This window comes from Passer domesticus, chromosome 4 (genome assembly GCF_036417665.1).
Source record: "Passer domesticus isolate bPasDom1 chromosome 4, bPasDom1.hap1, whole genome shotgun sequence".
Classification (NCBI taxonomy): domain Eukaryota; kingdom Metazoa; phylum Chordata; class Aves; order Passeriformes; family Passeridae; genus Passer; species Passer domesticus.
Window position 1 is genome coordinate 57,167,992 of NC_087477.1, and position 17,175 is coordinate 57,185,166.

Sequence of the window (17,175 nt, forward strand, 5' to 3'; positions counted from 1 at the left end):
CCTTTCATGCCAGTTTGCAAAAAGTTTGTCCTGGCCTTCCCACTGAAGGAATGACCTCCATCTACACTGGATTTCACAGCAGGTACAAGTGCCCCCTGAGAGGCTCAGCCCAGCCAGTCAGCTCTGACACCACAAAACTTGGCTTTCTTGCCTCCTCTCCTTCCCACTTCTTGATGCATTGAGCAGTATCATATTTTGATATTAATTTGAACCTAGAAAAATGTGTGCTGATGTGCAATTCATGTTTAATCTGTCACCATAAAAATTACTCTTTTTAATTTAAAATAACTATTTACTTGATGGTTGAGCTCTTCAGTTTTTACTGGAGGAAAAGATATGCCAGAGGATAATAATGCTTCAGTGTAGGCAAGCTGGTTTTAGCCTGTTTTCTAAAACTTCCACTGAGCCCCAGAGGCTGTTTATTTGTCATGGAGGAGAAACAAAACAGTTTTTGTTCAAGTTCCTTGTGCAAAGGAGCAGATACATTTTCTTCTCCAGCTGATATGCTGTAGATCAGCTTTAACCATATTTGTAGGTATTGCTGTGGCTAGGCTTGTATGAAACCACAGATTACAATTCGGGTGCCAAACTATCTAGATAGCTCATCATATGACTGTAACTATCTCATAGCACAGCACAAGAGGGGTCTGTGGTTCTCTGTGCCATCTTTGCTCTAGAACTGGCTGCACACAAATATAAAACTACAACTTCTTCCTATCTGTTCTTGACTGGAAGGAGAAGGCTTGGACAGGCAGGCAAGGTGTGCAGATACTTGTCCACAGTTTTAATTTGTGGATATCCATAGGCTTGGGCATAAATCAGGCTCTGCTTCTGAGAGGCTTTTGATATCAGAAGAAAATATCTTGACAAGATGATGAATCTGCACGCGCTCTCTGGGCTGGTGACACCAGCCATGTGTGTTGCTTGACAAGATGTGTGGGCATCAGGCCAGAAAACATCCTTGGTGATTTTATTTCTGAAAATATTTCTCTTATCATGTAAGTGGTTCCTTGGACTGTCCAGTTACTAGATGGTAAATAAAAGCATTGAAATTCTTACTTTCCAACTGGTTTACAAATATTTTCTTCATCATTTGTAACTGCATTACTGATGATCCTGTAATGTATAATGCAAAATATTTTGAGTTCCTATCAAGACCCGAATTTTTCTCTCTCTAACTCGGAACTAAGGGCAAAGTGTAATGAAGCAGACATATCTTCAGTGTGAATTATTTTACTGCCATGAAAAACATGACAAAACATGGTTCTTCTTCAGCCCTCCCTTCCCTCCCCTCCCCTCCTTCCATGCAGGGGGGAATGCTCTTTGCTTTGCACAAATGACAAGAGCACGTCCAAACCACTGTCACATGGCTGTTCATGCAGGCATTGCTCAGGGCAGAGCTGACAGCGCCGCTCTGATCCCAAGGAAGTGGATCAATCTATTACTTGTGATTGGAAAAGAGCCGGGGTGGTGATCAACACATATGACTATCACACGGCCTCAGGATCCTACGTAATTACAACAATAGCTTACAAAGATGATTAAAAGCAGATTTGTTCCTAAAGCTGTTCAAAGAAGAGGCCAGAGGGGCTTGGGTCAAACAAGCTGTCTGCCCTGGCAGGGCGTTTGCCTGCGGGACAGTGCTTGCTGCAGCTACAGCCCTACACAACACACACATCCCAACGAGAGAGCTGAGCCTCCTCCTGATGGAGGAGCAGCTTGCCTAAAACCAGGATCTCCAGTATTGTACTCCTTCACAGAAAAATCAAAAATAGGGAATCCAGCAAGAGCTGAGGGTGGCAAGGCAACTTTATAAAGAAGCAATAAAAAAATCAAAGCAAACCAACCAACAAACCAATTAAAAAAAAAAACCCAACCAAACCCCCCAAACAAACAGAGAAAACCACCAAAACCAAAGAAGGATAAAAGATCCTAATTTTATTTTTTTTTTTAATTCCAGCTCTTTGGGGCGGAGGTTGTAAAGAAGCTTCCTGCTGGGATTAATTGGCAGAGTAACAGAGACTACCTGGGAAGCAAATCCTCTGGGTTAACTCCTCTCAGTGCTAGAGATATTCCTGCTCCCTATCAAGTGCTGGTGGCATCTTTGCAAGGGCCAATGAGATACAGTGCAGATGTTCTTCTTGACCCTGGAAGTGCCTGCCATATGTGGCTCCACAGAGAAGCTGTCTGGTGAGCACTGGTGGGGATGCTCAGCCCTGTGGTGGAATCCCACTGCTCTTGATGCCTCCCAGAAGGAGCCACACAGCAGAGTGCAGGCAGTGCAACACTACTTGCAGTCAATGGAGAAATCTTGAAAGAATGGGTTTTTTGATGAAAAAAAAAGGTTTTGTTTTTTTCTTCCACTCAAGTGACCAAAATCAAATCAGCTTGGTTCTTTTTCCTGCAACCTTACATGTGAAACTCAAAACAACTGCTGCCATTCAAAGGGGTCTGAGAAATGCTAGGAAATCTCTCAGGAGCTGACAATCAATGGCTGGATGGGATGCAGCAAGGCACTGGCAGCCATGTCCTCTGGCTCCTGAGGGAGCTGCCTCCCTGTAACCCAGCGCTCTACTTCTGAATGGCAACTCCCCACCACCAGGCTCAGGAATTCCCTGGTATTGCCCCAGGCCTCTGAAGTCTCCAGTAGTTTAACAATAAACTTCTAAAAGGTAATTATAGTCCTTGTATTCTATTAATTTCCTGGGGAGGGAGGGGTACTGCCCATATTTTTCTATTTTCTCCATGCCCCATAATGCTAGAAGCTCTAAAAGAAAAAAAAAAAACAAAAACAAAACCAAACAAACTTCAAATTTAGATAACTGCTTGTAGTGAGGCTATCAGATTTTATCCTACTTAATTTATTTCATCAATATAGTACAAAGGATGCTGACAAACATCCTCTACAAACATTTATTTTCATTATTAAAAGAGAAGGTACTGTACAATTTGTAAAATTCACTTAATTCCTTACCACCTACCCTTTTTAGCATCAGTGTTCTCAGATTGAATAGCTAAAATGTATTACACAAGTAATTTCTCCCTCTTCCTTCAAAAGAGAAGCTTTGCAGACACCAGGATTAGAGAGGAAAGCTTTACATGCCTGACTTCTGAAGGAATAAGGCCAACATTTCTTCTGCTGCAGCCAGCCTTACCCATGTGCTTGTACCAGAGCAAGAGGCTTGATGGGCTTCTGCTTCTCTTAGCAATGCAGCAATTCCAGACTGTCCCCAGACAGCAGGGGCTGTGCAACTGCTTACTGCTTTTGGTGCAGCATTTGCTACTTTTGATCTGTTGTTTCTAGTCCAAGACCTTCCCTGGGTCCTTTGCTCAGAGACATCCTATCAACCAGTGACTTAAAACCCAAAATATGTTACACAAGAATATAGGAAATTTCAAATAGTGCTAATTTCTGGAAGTAACTAGCTAGTGTTTAATCCTAGCAAAAGAAGAAAAATGTAAACAGCTTTTGAATGGCTGAAGGGGAAAATACAAATATGCTTTAATCTCATAAATAAGTTTGAATCGGCTTTGCTATTTTAATTCAAAAGAGAAAATGCCAAAACCAGCATCTGTGAGGTTGTAATTGCCCTTTTTTATTACACTGCTGTGAGGAACTGATTTAATTTTAAAATATTAATGCTTCAACATTGTTTAGTTTCATTTCTCGAACTGTGGGTTATGAATCTGCTATTTGATTATCAAATGGAAAAGTACCAGAAGGACACACGCCTTGGCAGTAACAGCACATGCAGCACATGCACAGAAAGGCTCTGTTGCCAGGAAACCCCCCCAGAGGGGAGGAAAGGAGCTCTCTCTCTAAGTGGGCACCCTTTAGGCCATAGAGAAGGGTTCTGATGGCCACTCCAGCTCCACCCACAACCACACGTTAAGAGCAAGGCCCCCTGCCCAGTAATGGTACTTGAACCCGTTAAAAATATGTGCGGTATAATTCGCAGGAGAGCAGCCAGCCACTGGCACGCCTGCATCGCAAAATGTACAAATGTGGCACTTTCTACAGCTGGAGAAAGTCCTGGGGGTAACTTGTGCTGATGTTTAGTGGTCTGTGAGGGAAGCTACACGATGTGCCTTCCCGTGTGGGGACCTGATGGCTGGATAGCACTAAATGTGCCATGCAAAGCCCTTATCTGATGCTGCTGACAGCGCCTGGGGCAGCGCACGCACAAAGCCCAGCGGGCCCTTTGGGCTATACTGGTTTCTGCTGCCTGTCACAACCTAGCTAAAATGATTTCTAGGGTACAGACAGAAAAATCAAGTGGCTGGAGCTACTGCTGCTAGTAAATAATCTCTGCTGCCTGGCTGGCAACTGACAGATAATGATTCTCACCAAGAAGAGTGAATGATAATCAATTTAAGAAATATGGACAATCTTTCAGGAAACATAGCTTCAGAGCAATTTCTGGACAGAAAATTACTAGTTACAGCATAATCTTCTAAGAAATTAGTGCACAGGAAACATGGCAATTGAAGGTCATGTTTAACCATTACTCATAGTTACAGAAGTTTCTGTAAGCCACAACTGAACTGCAGAATATATTATCACATTTTTGCTACAACTTAGGTTCTAAACCAGAAGCTAAAAAGTCTGTGCAACTGTTCCTTCTCCCCTACTGAGACTCAGACCTCCCTACAGGACAAGTAGGAAGCTCCCTAATCCATATACAGAAAGAGGGAAACATTTCACTTTCTGGGTTTCAGCCTACAACACCTAGAATTAAGGATGCTGTTGTCCAGCTTCTCCAGTGATCAGTGTGAACATTTTAGTCCAGGGTGTGAATGGTTATTCCCTGGTGACTTAGCCCAGGAACATGTCTCCATTTGCCTTCTCAAAGACCTATGTAGAGATGTAAAGAAGAACCAGAAACAAAAATATGTGTTGGTGATACGTATGATACTGATCACTAACTCCATGCACACCCTAGTGTTTCCATGATCTTTCCTCTTCTCTCCCGCAAAGCCTGCAAGTATTTTCTTTTCTAGCTAGTAAAGGGAACAGAGGACAAGTCACTCTCTAATGTTCAGTGCAAGGGGGGGATTTTCTTTTTTACTTCTGACCAAGTGCATGTTACAGCTGAGATTCTCCAAAGTGCCCTTGGCTGACTGCAAAATCACAGAAGGGTTGAGGTTGTAAGGCAGGTCATCTGGCCCAACTCCCCTGCTTAAGGAGGGACACCTAGAGCCCCTTGCCTGGGACCGTGTCCACATGGTTTTTGATTATCTCCCAGCACAGAAACCTCATAATCTCTGGGACAATCCATGCCAGTGCTTATGCACCTTTACAGTAAAAAAAAGGTGTTTCCTGATGTTGAGGGACACTTACACATTTCCATTTGTGCCCAGTGCCTCTGGTCCTTCCTGTAACTGGGCACCACTGCGGAGAGCCTGAACCAGTGTTCTGCACTCTCCCTTCAGACACTTGGTCCATGATAGTCCATGTCCCTGATGGTCCATGCTGACAACATGGTGCTGGTTGCTCTTTATAGCTGGGTACAACAATGCTTTGAAGGGCAGATAATAGACATATTAAATGTCAGTATGTGCTTTTCCACAAAACCTATTGCTTAGAACTGGCAATAAAACAATTCAGAAGGAAACGGGCTGTTGGACCATGAGCAGCAATGGAAGTGGTAATCACTGCAAGCTTTGTAGTAAGAAAATAGGAGCAAGATTTTTTTTCAGAAAACAGAGATGTAATATCCTAGGGTGTTTCAGAATGGGAAACATTTCAGGAAAATAAAATTAATTATGTACTAACCAAATAAATACATAAAATAGATCCTTTGGCTATGCTAAATGAGAATTCACAAATTATTTGGCTGCATGAATCCCTCAGTATGAACTCTACTCTGCTTGAATATGGGGGTGGACAAGATAGGAAAAAATGGTTCCAATCAGACACCATCTTGGTATTTTATGAAGCATTATTAAAAACAATGACAATGCCAATTGTCACAAAGCTTGTACTTCATGGCTCCTGACAAAACTAGGTTATAATTTCCTTAATTAGTTTTAACAAGCAAAGTGAAGACCTGTGTGGAAGAAAAAAGAAAAAAAAAAAGGAAGCTGTTATACAAAGGAAGCTGAAGAAAGGGAGCTTTTCAAGGTGGTCTGCTGACAGAACAGGAATGTTTAAGGACCAAAATGGTTGAGGCCTATCTCTCATATAAGTTAGGAAGGGTTTTAGTAGGGTAATTCTAGAGACTTATAGGCTCTGTAACTACTATTAAATCACATACCAACCAGGCCAAACCTTAGGCAGCACAGGAAAAAGTGTGAGCAGGGGAGACATAGATTTCAAACCTGGAGTAACTACATCAGAGAGTCTCCCACTAAGACACAGAGTACCTGCTCAAGGGCAGCTTTCCCTTTATGACCCTGGAGGTAACTCCTGCTGCCTCCCAGCAGTGCTGCACTCAGCCAGCCCAGCAAGAGTTCTCGTGCCAGCCTCAAAGAGGGGACAAGAGCAGGTACATTTTTTTAAGCAAGGGGGAATACTTAGCATCACTGCAGCCTTTGAGTGGCTCCAACTGCCTCTGCAACCATTTCCTTAGCAATACTGAGAGATCTTAATTTTAAATACTATTCATGACATACAGAGTGCACCAACAGTCTACAAGATCAATCTTCTAACTGCAATTTTCTTCCAAAACAAAGCTGCATTGGAATTTTCAAGTATTTGTCCCACATATTCACAGGTAAAGAACTTACATAGCAAATAAAATTTTTTTTGCGTGTATTTGCAAAAGTGTTTCAGAATGCCCAACTTGGCCTGTGTTTGGCCAGACACTGAGGTTTTGCTTCAACCCAGGAATTTATTAAGACTTACATGAAAATATTCAGTTTTAACATAATACACATAGTTAACACTTGAATATGTATTTACAGATTTATTTGAACATTTCTTAACTGCAATTCTACAACTGAGCAACATATCCATAAGTGTTTCATAAACTTTCAAACACTTACATATTTATACATATAGTTTTTGCATATATATATATATAAAAAAATATTTTTGAGACTCAAGGACTGAGAATAGTCAAAAGGACATTATTGCTACATTTCCATATTTACAAAAACAATGCATAAACCCATTCAAAACACCAAGCCATTGCAAAATAAGTTTCAAACCCCCCCCAAATTATAAAAATATAAATTTCATTAACGAAAAAACCCAAACCTCTTTCAGCTAAGTGTCTGTAAAGTACCGAGACATCTATAACAACTAGTTTGTCTACAGTTGCTCCAAAAGCCAACACGTTACTAAAGAGCTTTTATAGCATTAAACTGAAAATGCTCAACAACTAGTATGCATAAGAGTGCATCCAAACAAATGGCTAACTTTGGAAAGGTGCAACAGCCTAAGTAAGTTCAGTGCAAATGGCTAATTTTTTTATTTAACTCTGAAGGACGGATTCCTGTAACAATAAACCAAATGCACAGTCAGAGAAGGAGCGCGGCATTCAATGTAACCCAAAATATACCACCAGCGTGTGTATTTACAATTACCTTGTATTTGGGCAGTTAGTTACACATCTGAATTGCATGTAAACTCAACCAAAATCCTGGTAAAGTAAGTAACAGAGTGCTTAAGTGCATTGTAAATAAATAGGTACTCAAGTAGTACTCTGCCTCTGAGAAATACTTCTCTCATCGCCTTTACTTATTTTTACGGGTCAGAAACAAAGGAAAAAGAGAACCAGCAGTGTTCCTGGTGGGAAGAAAAGGGGTTAGAAAACACTTTTAAACACAGCCCTGGGCTCAACAGATGCTGACCCCCAAGCTTCATTTCTTTCAAAGAAGAATGAAAGGATTCTTTCTTTTATGCCATTTGTAAATTTGGCACTTCTCAGTTAAGACTATTCTTCATTATCATCTCTAGACTACCAGAGAAACAACTTGGGGTGGAGGAGTTAACACTATCCAAGACTGCCTGTGGGAAAGATTCACCTGGGTAGAACAAGATAAAGAAAGGGCCCCCAGGGGACCATTATTTTTCTCTGGTCTCCCTTAGATAAGATGACTCGTTAAACGGCCTCCTCTCCAGACACACAGTTTACTGGAAGCAGCCTTCCTCCTCTTTTTTGACCAATTTGGCAGGGCCCACCTATCTTTGGTGAACACTTTTAGATGCAACTATTAGCAAAACAAATGTCGAAGTCTTTGGGCACCCCAGGCAGAGGGCCGCAGAAGCAGCTCAGGCTCCACGGTGGAGTGAGACCCAGCAATGGGCAGCTTCACCCTGGCAGATGAAGCTGCCGGGATGCACCAGTGGGAAGTAGTGAAAATATCCATGGAAACAGTGCAACTGGTCTGCAGGGGTGACAGCACAGGTGGGAAATAAAAATAAAAATCCATGCTCTTCCTCCCTTCCCCTCTGGTTTAAATCCCAGAGCTCCCAGGAGGGTTTCTAGCTGTGCTGATCAGCTTTGGAAGGGTCTTGGTTCCTTCACCTCTTTTTCCCAGGTAAATACAGCACTCTCACTGGCCTCCAAACTAGAATACCTGCCTGGGAAAGCCTTTCAAGCTTGGCTGGATGTGGAAAGGGGTTTACAAAACCATTAACTTAACAGTTGTTTATTTAATAAATTCAGAAAAACAAGATTAACTAGAAAATGACTGTATGCATTCCAGGCACAGATCCAGAGACGAATCACTGCAGATTTGGTTTCATCCACAGTCATCTAATTCCACACCCTGGCTTAGGATTTCTTCTGTCGGATGTTTTTTTTTCTTTCACATCTGGCTCTCTACTGCAAATACACACAATATAGCAAAATATATACAGCTTCAATTAACACTGCAATGATGCCTGTAACCGTGCTCAGCAGATTAAGTTTATGTATAACAGTGCATGGTAAAGGACAGTATTACAACAACGTTTCAGCTACACAGTGGTAGTAATGAGTAAAAGAAAGAGAAATTACTGAAGTTGTCCCTCTCTCAGCCCCTGCACAATACAAACAGCTAACACGTCTGATCTCCTCTTTTTCACATGCCACTCAAACATCTTCGCGTACCAGGAGAGGCTGAGTCGAGGAAGCGCTGCTGCCCACGGAGTTAATCCTCACCGAGTGATCTGGAGCATTTCCTTGACTGGAAGGTGGGGTTGAGAAGTTGGCATAAACCTGCAGAAGCCAAAGACTGGTGTTAATACTCTGCAGACTGCTCCCTTCACAGATTCTTGAAAAGCATTCCTTTCTTAGCCTTTTCCCACTGTGTACTATACACTGCAGTGGAAGGGTTCCAGCTCAGGAGTTTCTTTGCAAATCAAAACAGTGTCAAAAGGTCTTGGCCTTAACTGCTATTTTAAAGAATTATGAAGCTCAATCTCAGTTACTAAAAACACTGTAGCTACCAACTGCATGCCAAATTTCAGCTGAGCTCAAAAAAAAAAAAAAATTAGCTCAGGTTATTACTAAGCTCCCCCAGAAATCTCACTAATAATTCCTACAGATTCTTGCTTTTGTTTTAGTAATGCCTGCACCTGCCAAAAATACACTACAGGATGCAATCGAACACCAGCAGCTTTCAGTTTCCTCTTTTCTCAAATTGTCAGGAAGCCATGTACTCTCTGCCCAAACGAGGCATCCAGAAGGTAAAAGGAAGCTTTATTTTTAAATCAGGTTTAAACATACTTTTGTAAACCCTAGTAACACACAAAGTTATGGAGAGAGAAAATCCAAGTTTAGGATGTGCCTCCAGTTTGTCTTTGGACTGTTTTTTCCAGTTGCTGCTCAGCACAAGCTTTCACTATGGAATGGTTGAAAGAGCAGCACACACAATTTGTCCCAACGTACCTCCAAGGTTTGGTAAATGGTATTAGGGGAAGGAAGTGAGAAGATACAGAAGAGTGCCAAAGGCTCCTCCCCTTCATCCAATGGCTTTCCTAATAAAAACTAATTATACTTTATTTCTGAGATGCTTCCCAGATTAACAGAATTTTTCGTAGTTTAGGATAAGATGAATTTATGCAGTACCACTGCATTTTGTAACATCAAAATTGCTGTGACAGGTCTATTGTGAGTGAGACACATCAGTAATGCAAAAAATGTTCTGCAGCTAATAAATTTTGGGTATGGGCCTAGATAGATACTGTCTAATGGAACAGCCCAAACATCATTCCTACTACCCAGACTGATGCTGCAAAGCTACATAAGTAGTACTAGAAATGCAGTGCCTGGGCTGTCCTTCTCACAGCTCTAGTGTAACATCCTGCCTGAAACTGCTTAGTCCATAACTTACCCGGGGGGCATTATCTGAAAGCTGCTGCTCTATCATCTGTACAATTTGTTTAAATGTGGGTCTCTGTAAGGGATCAGCATCCCAGCAACTCTTCATTATGTCATACCTGTAAAGATACCAAAATTAAGTACCGCTCATGAAGAAATCCTTAAGAGCTTTTATCTCTCCTGCATTATTATTTGAAACAAAAGTGTCACATCTTTAAATGACTTAAGAACAGGAATGGTGCTGCTAACACCTGTGTTTGTGACAACAGAGAACTCACCACTAATGGGAGGCTCTGGACACATTGTTCTTTGACAGTCTGTTAAATGCCAATCCACTTACAAAATACTGAATTAGGCATGTCTCATAAAGAAGATCAGTAGCCAGTCCTCTTGCTGTCAGGAAATACAGCACAAATGCAGATGCTGTACAGTCTGGTGATACATCTCACTGACTTCTTTATCTGAAGTAAAAATGTTTAATTATGTTCTGTGATCTGTCAATAATTTATTGACAGAGAGCAGGTGCCATGACAAAGTGATCAGATGGCACAAGGCTTGAGCGTATTTCATTGCTTGTAACAACATAGGCGTGTATTCTGCCAGTTAGAGAGTACATGAATTATTTAAAACATGAGAAGAACTTCAAGAAATTACAATGGAGCAGTGCAATGAGCCTTAGTGCAAGAACAGAAGCTTCCCTTTCTTCAGATCTTTACTGATGTTTGGATGATTGGAGGTGCTGGTTGCTCACTTACATTTCAGGTGGTGCACACTCAGGGCTGAACATCCTGTACCCTTCTTTGATCATTTTATAGAACTTGGAGTCCACAGGTATCCCTGGATAGGGGCTGCTTCCTGTTGAGAGAGCAGGTGAGCAACATGATTTCTGCATCTACAGTAAACCCCAAAATGAAGCAGATATGAAGTACACATCTTGAAGGAGCTTACCTAAAGAAAAGAGCTCCCAAAGCAATATCCCGTAAGACCAGACGTCACTCTCAAAGGTGTAGACACAATTGAAAATACTTTCAGGTGCCATCCACTTCACGGGAAGACGAGCCTTTCCAGGGAAGAGGGAATAAATTAAGACAATGGACATAGGGAATAAAGAATTGACAAGGTAAAATCTACTTGTTCTGTGCTTTTTGTGTGCATTAAATATTTTTAAAAGCAAGAAGCACCCAACCAAAAAAGAAACTTTTAACATTTTAGAGTGTCCAAGTGCTGCATTGCTAGTGATCCATCTTTCTGTGGGTCTACCAAGCTAATACTGTTCCTTGCACTCTGATTTTCTGAATACTCTTTGACTCCTTCTGTCTAGTTAATAAAGGATATCAGGAAGTCAGAGGATAATAACGTAAGTGATGCTTGGTTCCTTAAGCACGTAAACAAGTCTACTTTGCTGGACTGGCTGGCACGGGCAGCCAAATAAGATTCACATGGTTGAAATGCTTCAAGGTTTTAGTCAATACATCTGCATTAACTCCTCAGTCTATCAGCAGAAAAAATTAAATTCAAATTAAAGTAATATATATTAATATGTATATTTTGGGCAGAATTGTTGATGTGCTGGAGGGCAGGAAGGCTCTACAGAGGTATCTGGACAAACTGGATTGATGAGCCAAACCAACTGTATGAGGTTCAAAAAGGCCAAGAGGTGGAACCTGCCCTTGGGTCCCAAAAACCCTATGCCTTGCTACAGGCTGGGACATGAGTGGCTGGAAAGCAGAAAAGGACCTGGGGGTGCTGGTGACAGTGGCTGAACATGAGCTAATGAGTGCCCAGGTGGCCAAGAAGGCCAATGGCATCCTGGCCTGTATCAGTCATAGTGTGGCCAGTGACTGTCCCTCTGTACTCAGCCCTTGTGATGCTGCACCTCAAATCCTGTGTCCAGTTCTGAGCCCCTCACTACAACACTGACATTTAGGTACTGGAGTGTTTCCAAAGGGCAACAAAGGTAATGAAGAGTGTGGAACATAGAGCCCTACAGGGAGCAGCTGAGGGACCTGGGGTTGTTTATCCCGAAGAAAAAGAGGGGGGACACATTAGTGCTCTCTGCAGCTACCCAAAAGGCGGCTGTAGCAAGGTGGGGATCTGTCTCTTCTACACAGCAAGTGACAGGATCACAGAAAATGGCCTTGAATTGTGCCAGGGGAGGTTTGGACTGGATATTAGGAAAAATTCTTCACCAAAAGGGCTGTCAAGCAATGGAATAGGCTGCGTGGGGAAGTGATGGAGTCACCATCCCTGGTCATATTTAAAAGACATGTTACATGTGGGGCTTACACAAACGGTTTAAGGGACTTGGTAATGCTGGGTTACCAGTTGGAGTGAATGATCTCAAAGGTCTTTTACCACCTGAACAATTCTATAATTCTGTAATTTTTTGTAGGTTTCTGTGGGAATAGAAACATCCTTTATGAATGCTAACTGAGGCAGAAGAAAGGACACAGGAAGCCTTTGCATTTGCTTCCACCTTTCTCTCCCTGGTTTGCCCTTTCCTTGTCTGACTGTAGGAGCTGGTCAGACCTCTGTCCTAAACACTCTTCCTGCTTTGGAATAAACCAGACCTCTTTCTTCCAATGATCAGAGGGCTTGAACACTTCTCATGTGAAGAAAGTTTGAGAGAGCTAGGGTTATTCAGTCTGGAGAAGAGGAGACCTCACTGTGGCTTATTAAAAGAGGACTTATAACAAAGATGGAGTGAGACTTTTTACTGGGGCCTGTGATCACTGAACAAGGAAAAGTGCTTTTAAACTGAAAGGGCGTGGATTTAGATTGGAAACAAGGGAAAAAAAAAATGATGAGGACAGTGAGACATGGAACATGTAGTCCAGAGAGATTGTGGATACTTCATCTGGGCAACAGTTCCAGCACTGGAGATGTTCAAGGTCAGACTGGATGGCGCTCTAAGCAACCTGACCAAGTGGAAGATGTCCTTGCCCGTGTCAGAGGGGACTAGATGATCTTAGAAGGTCCTTACAACCCTAACCATTCTATGATTCTGTGATTCTATGAACTCAGGAAACTTAAAGGATAACCTAGACAAATAAAACTTAATTGCACACTTCCCTCCTAAGTAGCTGGTCTAAATTTCCTACTCCCATGACCCTTTATGATCAGGCAGCTCTTGACCTGACCCTGAGCCTGACAGTAGCTTGGTTACACTAAACCTTACTCAATATTTTGTCACAGCAGGCATTCCCTAATTATTTTAGGTCCTATTGCTCCCTAACCTGAACTTCTAGGCAACCAGTGGCTGGTACTGACATTGTTTTGAAGAAAACCAATAAACCTGTCTGTCTCACAGGCTAAAATAAGGATGCTGTAGGTACCTGAGGCATCAAGGCTTGCTGGGTAACAGCACAGCAGCAGAGTTGTGTCATACCTGAGGTACCATGGATTGACTGAAGTTAACTGAGTGGCAAACCCCTTTGGTGAGAGATGCTCAGGTGTCGCATTTTCTCTCTTTATCAGTTTGCCAAAGCCAGGACAGGCAAGCTTTAGTTCATGTGTTGTCAAGCCCCTAAGAAATGACCAGCCCCTCATCATTAAGATCATGGAGCCCTAAACTGAACTGGGCACAAGGGCTGCCATGCTGAACAGGGATCTTCTCCTTTAAAAACTGTGCAAGTGAAAGCATATGTACTCTGAAGGCAGCAGCTGGCTGCACCTAATCTGACACAGACTAAGCCAGGCAGCATAAATCAGTTTGAGATGCAAAATACCTATACTCCATAAACACTTACCCAGCTTAACCACAGAGAAGCTCGATTTTCTTTTGTAGTAGGGTTCTTTTTACTACACTGGCACTTTAAAGGGGACTGCAAGTGCTGCCAAGGTAATCTGCACCACTTCAAAGTGCCTTTGTACCCCTCCAGAGGTTTAATAGGTACTTGTGAGGTCGGTGCTCTTCTACATGGGAGGTTTTAAACTTTCCTCATCAAAATATAGTGTCTTGTTCCAGCCCTGTTACAGGGTTTGAACTATAGCTGCAAGCTAAAGCTGTGTTTGTTACACATATGAGGGTAGGATGTATCTATTGAATCAGAGAAAACCAAGATGTTTTTGCCTCCCATTGATGCTCTAATCAGTAAATTCACACTTCAGTTTTCATTATCTGAGTGCTCCCTTACAGAAAAGGAGAAGCTGCAAAACCCTGATTATTTAGATATTTTTAAAACAAGCTATTTCAATAATGGAAAAATAGTGCAATGCCCAGGAAAAATGCTTCCAAATAATTCCAAAATTTAGGACTGGGGTATTAGAGTATTTCCATGTCAAAACTAGCAATTACTTACAGAGCAGTACCTTTGAGTACATTCATGTATAATAAATGGACATTGGACATGGACATTATATTGGTGCAGCAAAAACACTTCTTCCACTACAGCACACATTCAGCTATGAGCACATATTTTCCAGTAAAACAAGTATAAACCAAGGATTTTGTCAGCACACACATCTATGTCAGAAAATTCCCCTCCTAGCCAACACGGACATATATAGATGTATATACCAGAACTGGAAAATCCAGATTTCCATCTAACTAAAAAAACCTTTTATTTGCACATCAAGACAACAGGAACTTGCCTAACTTAAAACAAGTGTAGTAAGTATCATGTATACTTACATTTCCTTTGACCACGTAATTTGAGTCATTCCTTATATCTCTTGCCAGGCCAAAGTCACAGATTTTTGTAATTCGACCATGAGTTAGAAGAATATTTCTTGCAGCTAGATCCCTATGAATGCACTAAATAATAGACAAACAAACAAAACTAGTTGATAATGTCCCTAACAGGCTTGGTTACATGTTTACTTAGCTATGTAACTTACTGTATTATGCATTTTAAGGCAAGCCGTGAATCACAATGAAGCCATGTGCTAATAAGCTTACTCAGATGAGCAAACATTCTAATCTTGTATCTTTACAATAATTACATCAATCCACAGAAATAAGGTTGTCTATGCATTTAGTTTAGAAAATACCATTCACAGTCATTGAATCTTGCAGTGTTTCACATTCTCAGCTAAAATTTAATGTACTTTTTTCTGATTTATCAAAATCATCACTGGCTTGTTTCCTAATACAGGATAAAATAGAGGGAAAAATGTGTTTTGTTTCCAAAATATTCCCAATATTCTATTAATTAGTTATTTTCGTTGATATAAAAGTGCTGAAAATCTGAAAATAGAAGAAATTATGGTAACAACTTCAAATCATACACACACAGAAACCGAATCCTGTAACAGAAATACTCATCTGGAAAAGCTGAATTATTAAGTACCTACAAGAGCTAAAGCAGACTTAAGTATTTAAAATAGTGGAAATTCTCACATGCCAGTATCTTTCAGATGGTCATGCATTCAGTGACCTAACCACCTTATATTCCAGGTTTTACTTTAGAAGTGGGCATGTGCTGGTAACTGCAGCTCCAGAAGGGTGCCTGAGTTTCCCAGCAGCTGTGTTTCTTTGTATAAAACTGTGGAGCCCATGTGTGCTTGTTAGAGAACGGAGGTGACTTTCTAACAAAATGATTTCTTCTTTCATCTGAAAGGAGAGTATTAAGCTTCATCTTTACTGATGGTATTTACCATGCAGGCCACAGCTGTCTAAAAAAAAACCTGAAGACAGTTCAATTTTTCTTTTTTTCTTTGAAATACAGAACTTTTGGAACTTCTAACCAAAAATGATCTAAAATATCAAAAGTTATGAAAATCAAGCTGAGAAAGTAACTGCAGATTGCACAAGTAACTTAATCTCTGTCCCTTTAGTGTGGTTACACAAGGAACAATTTTTAGTAGATCCATTGTTTTGGTAGACTCTTGTTCACCTCTGTACACATTCTGCACTTTGCATATGTAAAGCTGTCATACAGCACTGTAGCAGTAAGGCAAAGGAATGGCCAAGAGTCAGTATGGCTCTGCCTTGTTCCTCCAGAATGAGTGCAGTCTGCATTGAATAGAGACTTTGTCCAAGGGAGGAAGCTCTGATGAAGGCACCGAGTGCTTAAGGCAGCTGCCTCCCAGAACAAGCTCCTATCCCGACTCCTGCACAGCCCTGACAAGTTGTGGAAGAGCAGCTGGGCACTCTTCGTGCTGGTCTTCATGAACCCTCCTGCCTCAAGGATGTGAGGCAATCTGAGGCACCTTATCTACCAGCCCACAGAAGTCAGCATTAACTATTTAACTGCTGGAGCCAAAAGAACGCAAGTATACAACAACTGAAGAGGACCAGTAACACATCAGTGCACTGCAATTTCATTCTGTGATATAGGTGTTAATGCAGCGCTGCCAAAGCAATACTACACATTACTTCCCATCCTCAAGGTCAGGTGATGTTACAGTCTTTACTGCCTTTGCTATTTTATGCCACTGTGTCTGTAAAAATGGAAGCACTGTAAAGAAAAAGTCACCAGGAATAACACATAGTGGATCCAGGGGCTACTCTTTAGGAGAACAGAATACAGGATGCATGTGCTAAGCACTGCATGTCCTCAACAGTGAAGGATGCAGGAGTGTGGTGAATCTGTGTATCATCTGTAATATGATATGTTTACATGTCAGGCCTGTTTTGATTGTGTTGACAGATGAAAAATAAACTAAAGGGAAGCTTATGCTTTGGTTTGGAAGAAGGAACAGTGGGAGAAAAAAAAAACAAGTGCAAAAGCAAGTTTTAATGTGCACTTTCCTCGGAGCAGAATTCAAGATACATCTCCCAGTAGTAACACAGGACTCCAGGATTGTCTTCCTTTCCTTGAATTGCCTAACTTTGGTTTTGCACTTTATTTAAGGTGCACCTGTAGTAGCTACATTAATTATAATGTTTACATGTTAAATGGCACTTTTGCAATAAAATGCAAGAATAACCACAGGGAGATACTAATTATGCTGTGCTTAAGACTTCGTTATAACTCTC

At 41.4% G+C, this 17,175-nt stretch overlaps 1 protein-coding gene across 4 annotated transcripts in view; it reads right to left on the reverse strand.

Annotated features, from left to right (window-relative positions):
- Positions 1-6,893: 6,893 nt before the first annotated feature.
- KIT (KIT proto-oncogene, receptor tyrosine kinase) overlaps positions 6,894-17,175 on the reverse strand; it is a 55,615-nt gene continuing 45,333 nt past the window's right edge. For all 4 annotated transcript variants that reach the window (XM_064418142.1, XM_064418141.1, XM_064418143.1 and 1 more), the window contains 5 exons: positions 14,887-15,009; positions 11,202-11,313; positions 11,009-11,108; positions 10,267-10,372; positions 6,894-9,149 (listed from right to left, as the gene is read on the reverse strand). In XM_064418142.1, the coding sequence (XP_064274212.1) occupies positions 9,024-9,149; positions 10,267-10,372; positions 11,009-11,108; positions 11,202-11,313; positions 14,887-15,009 (567 nt within the window). In that variant the 3' untranslated portion in view covers positions 6,894-9,023. The remainder of the gene's footprint in view (positions 9,150-10,266; positions 10,373-11,008; positions 11,109-11,201; positions 11,314-14,886; positions 15,010-17,175) is intronic.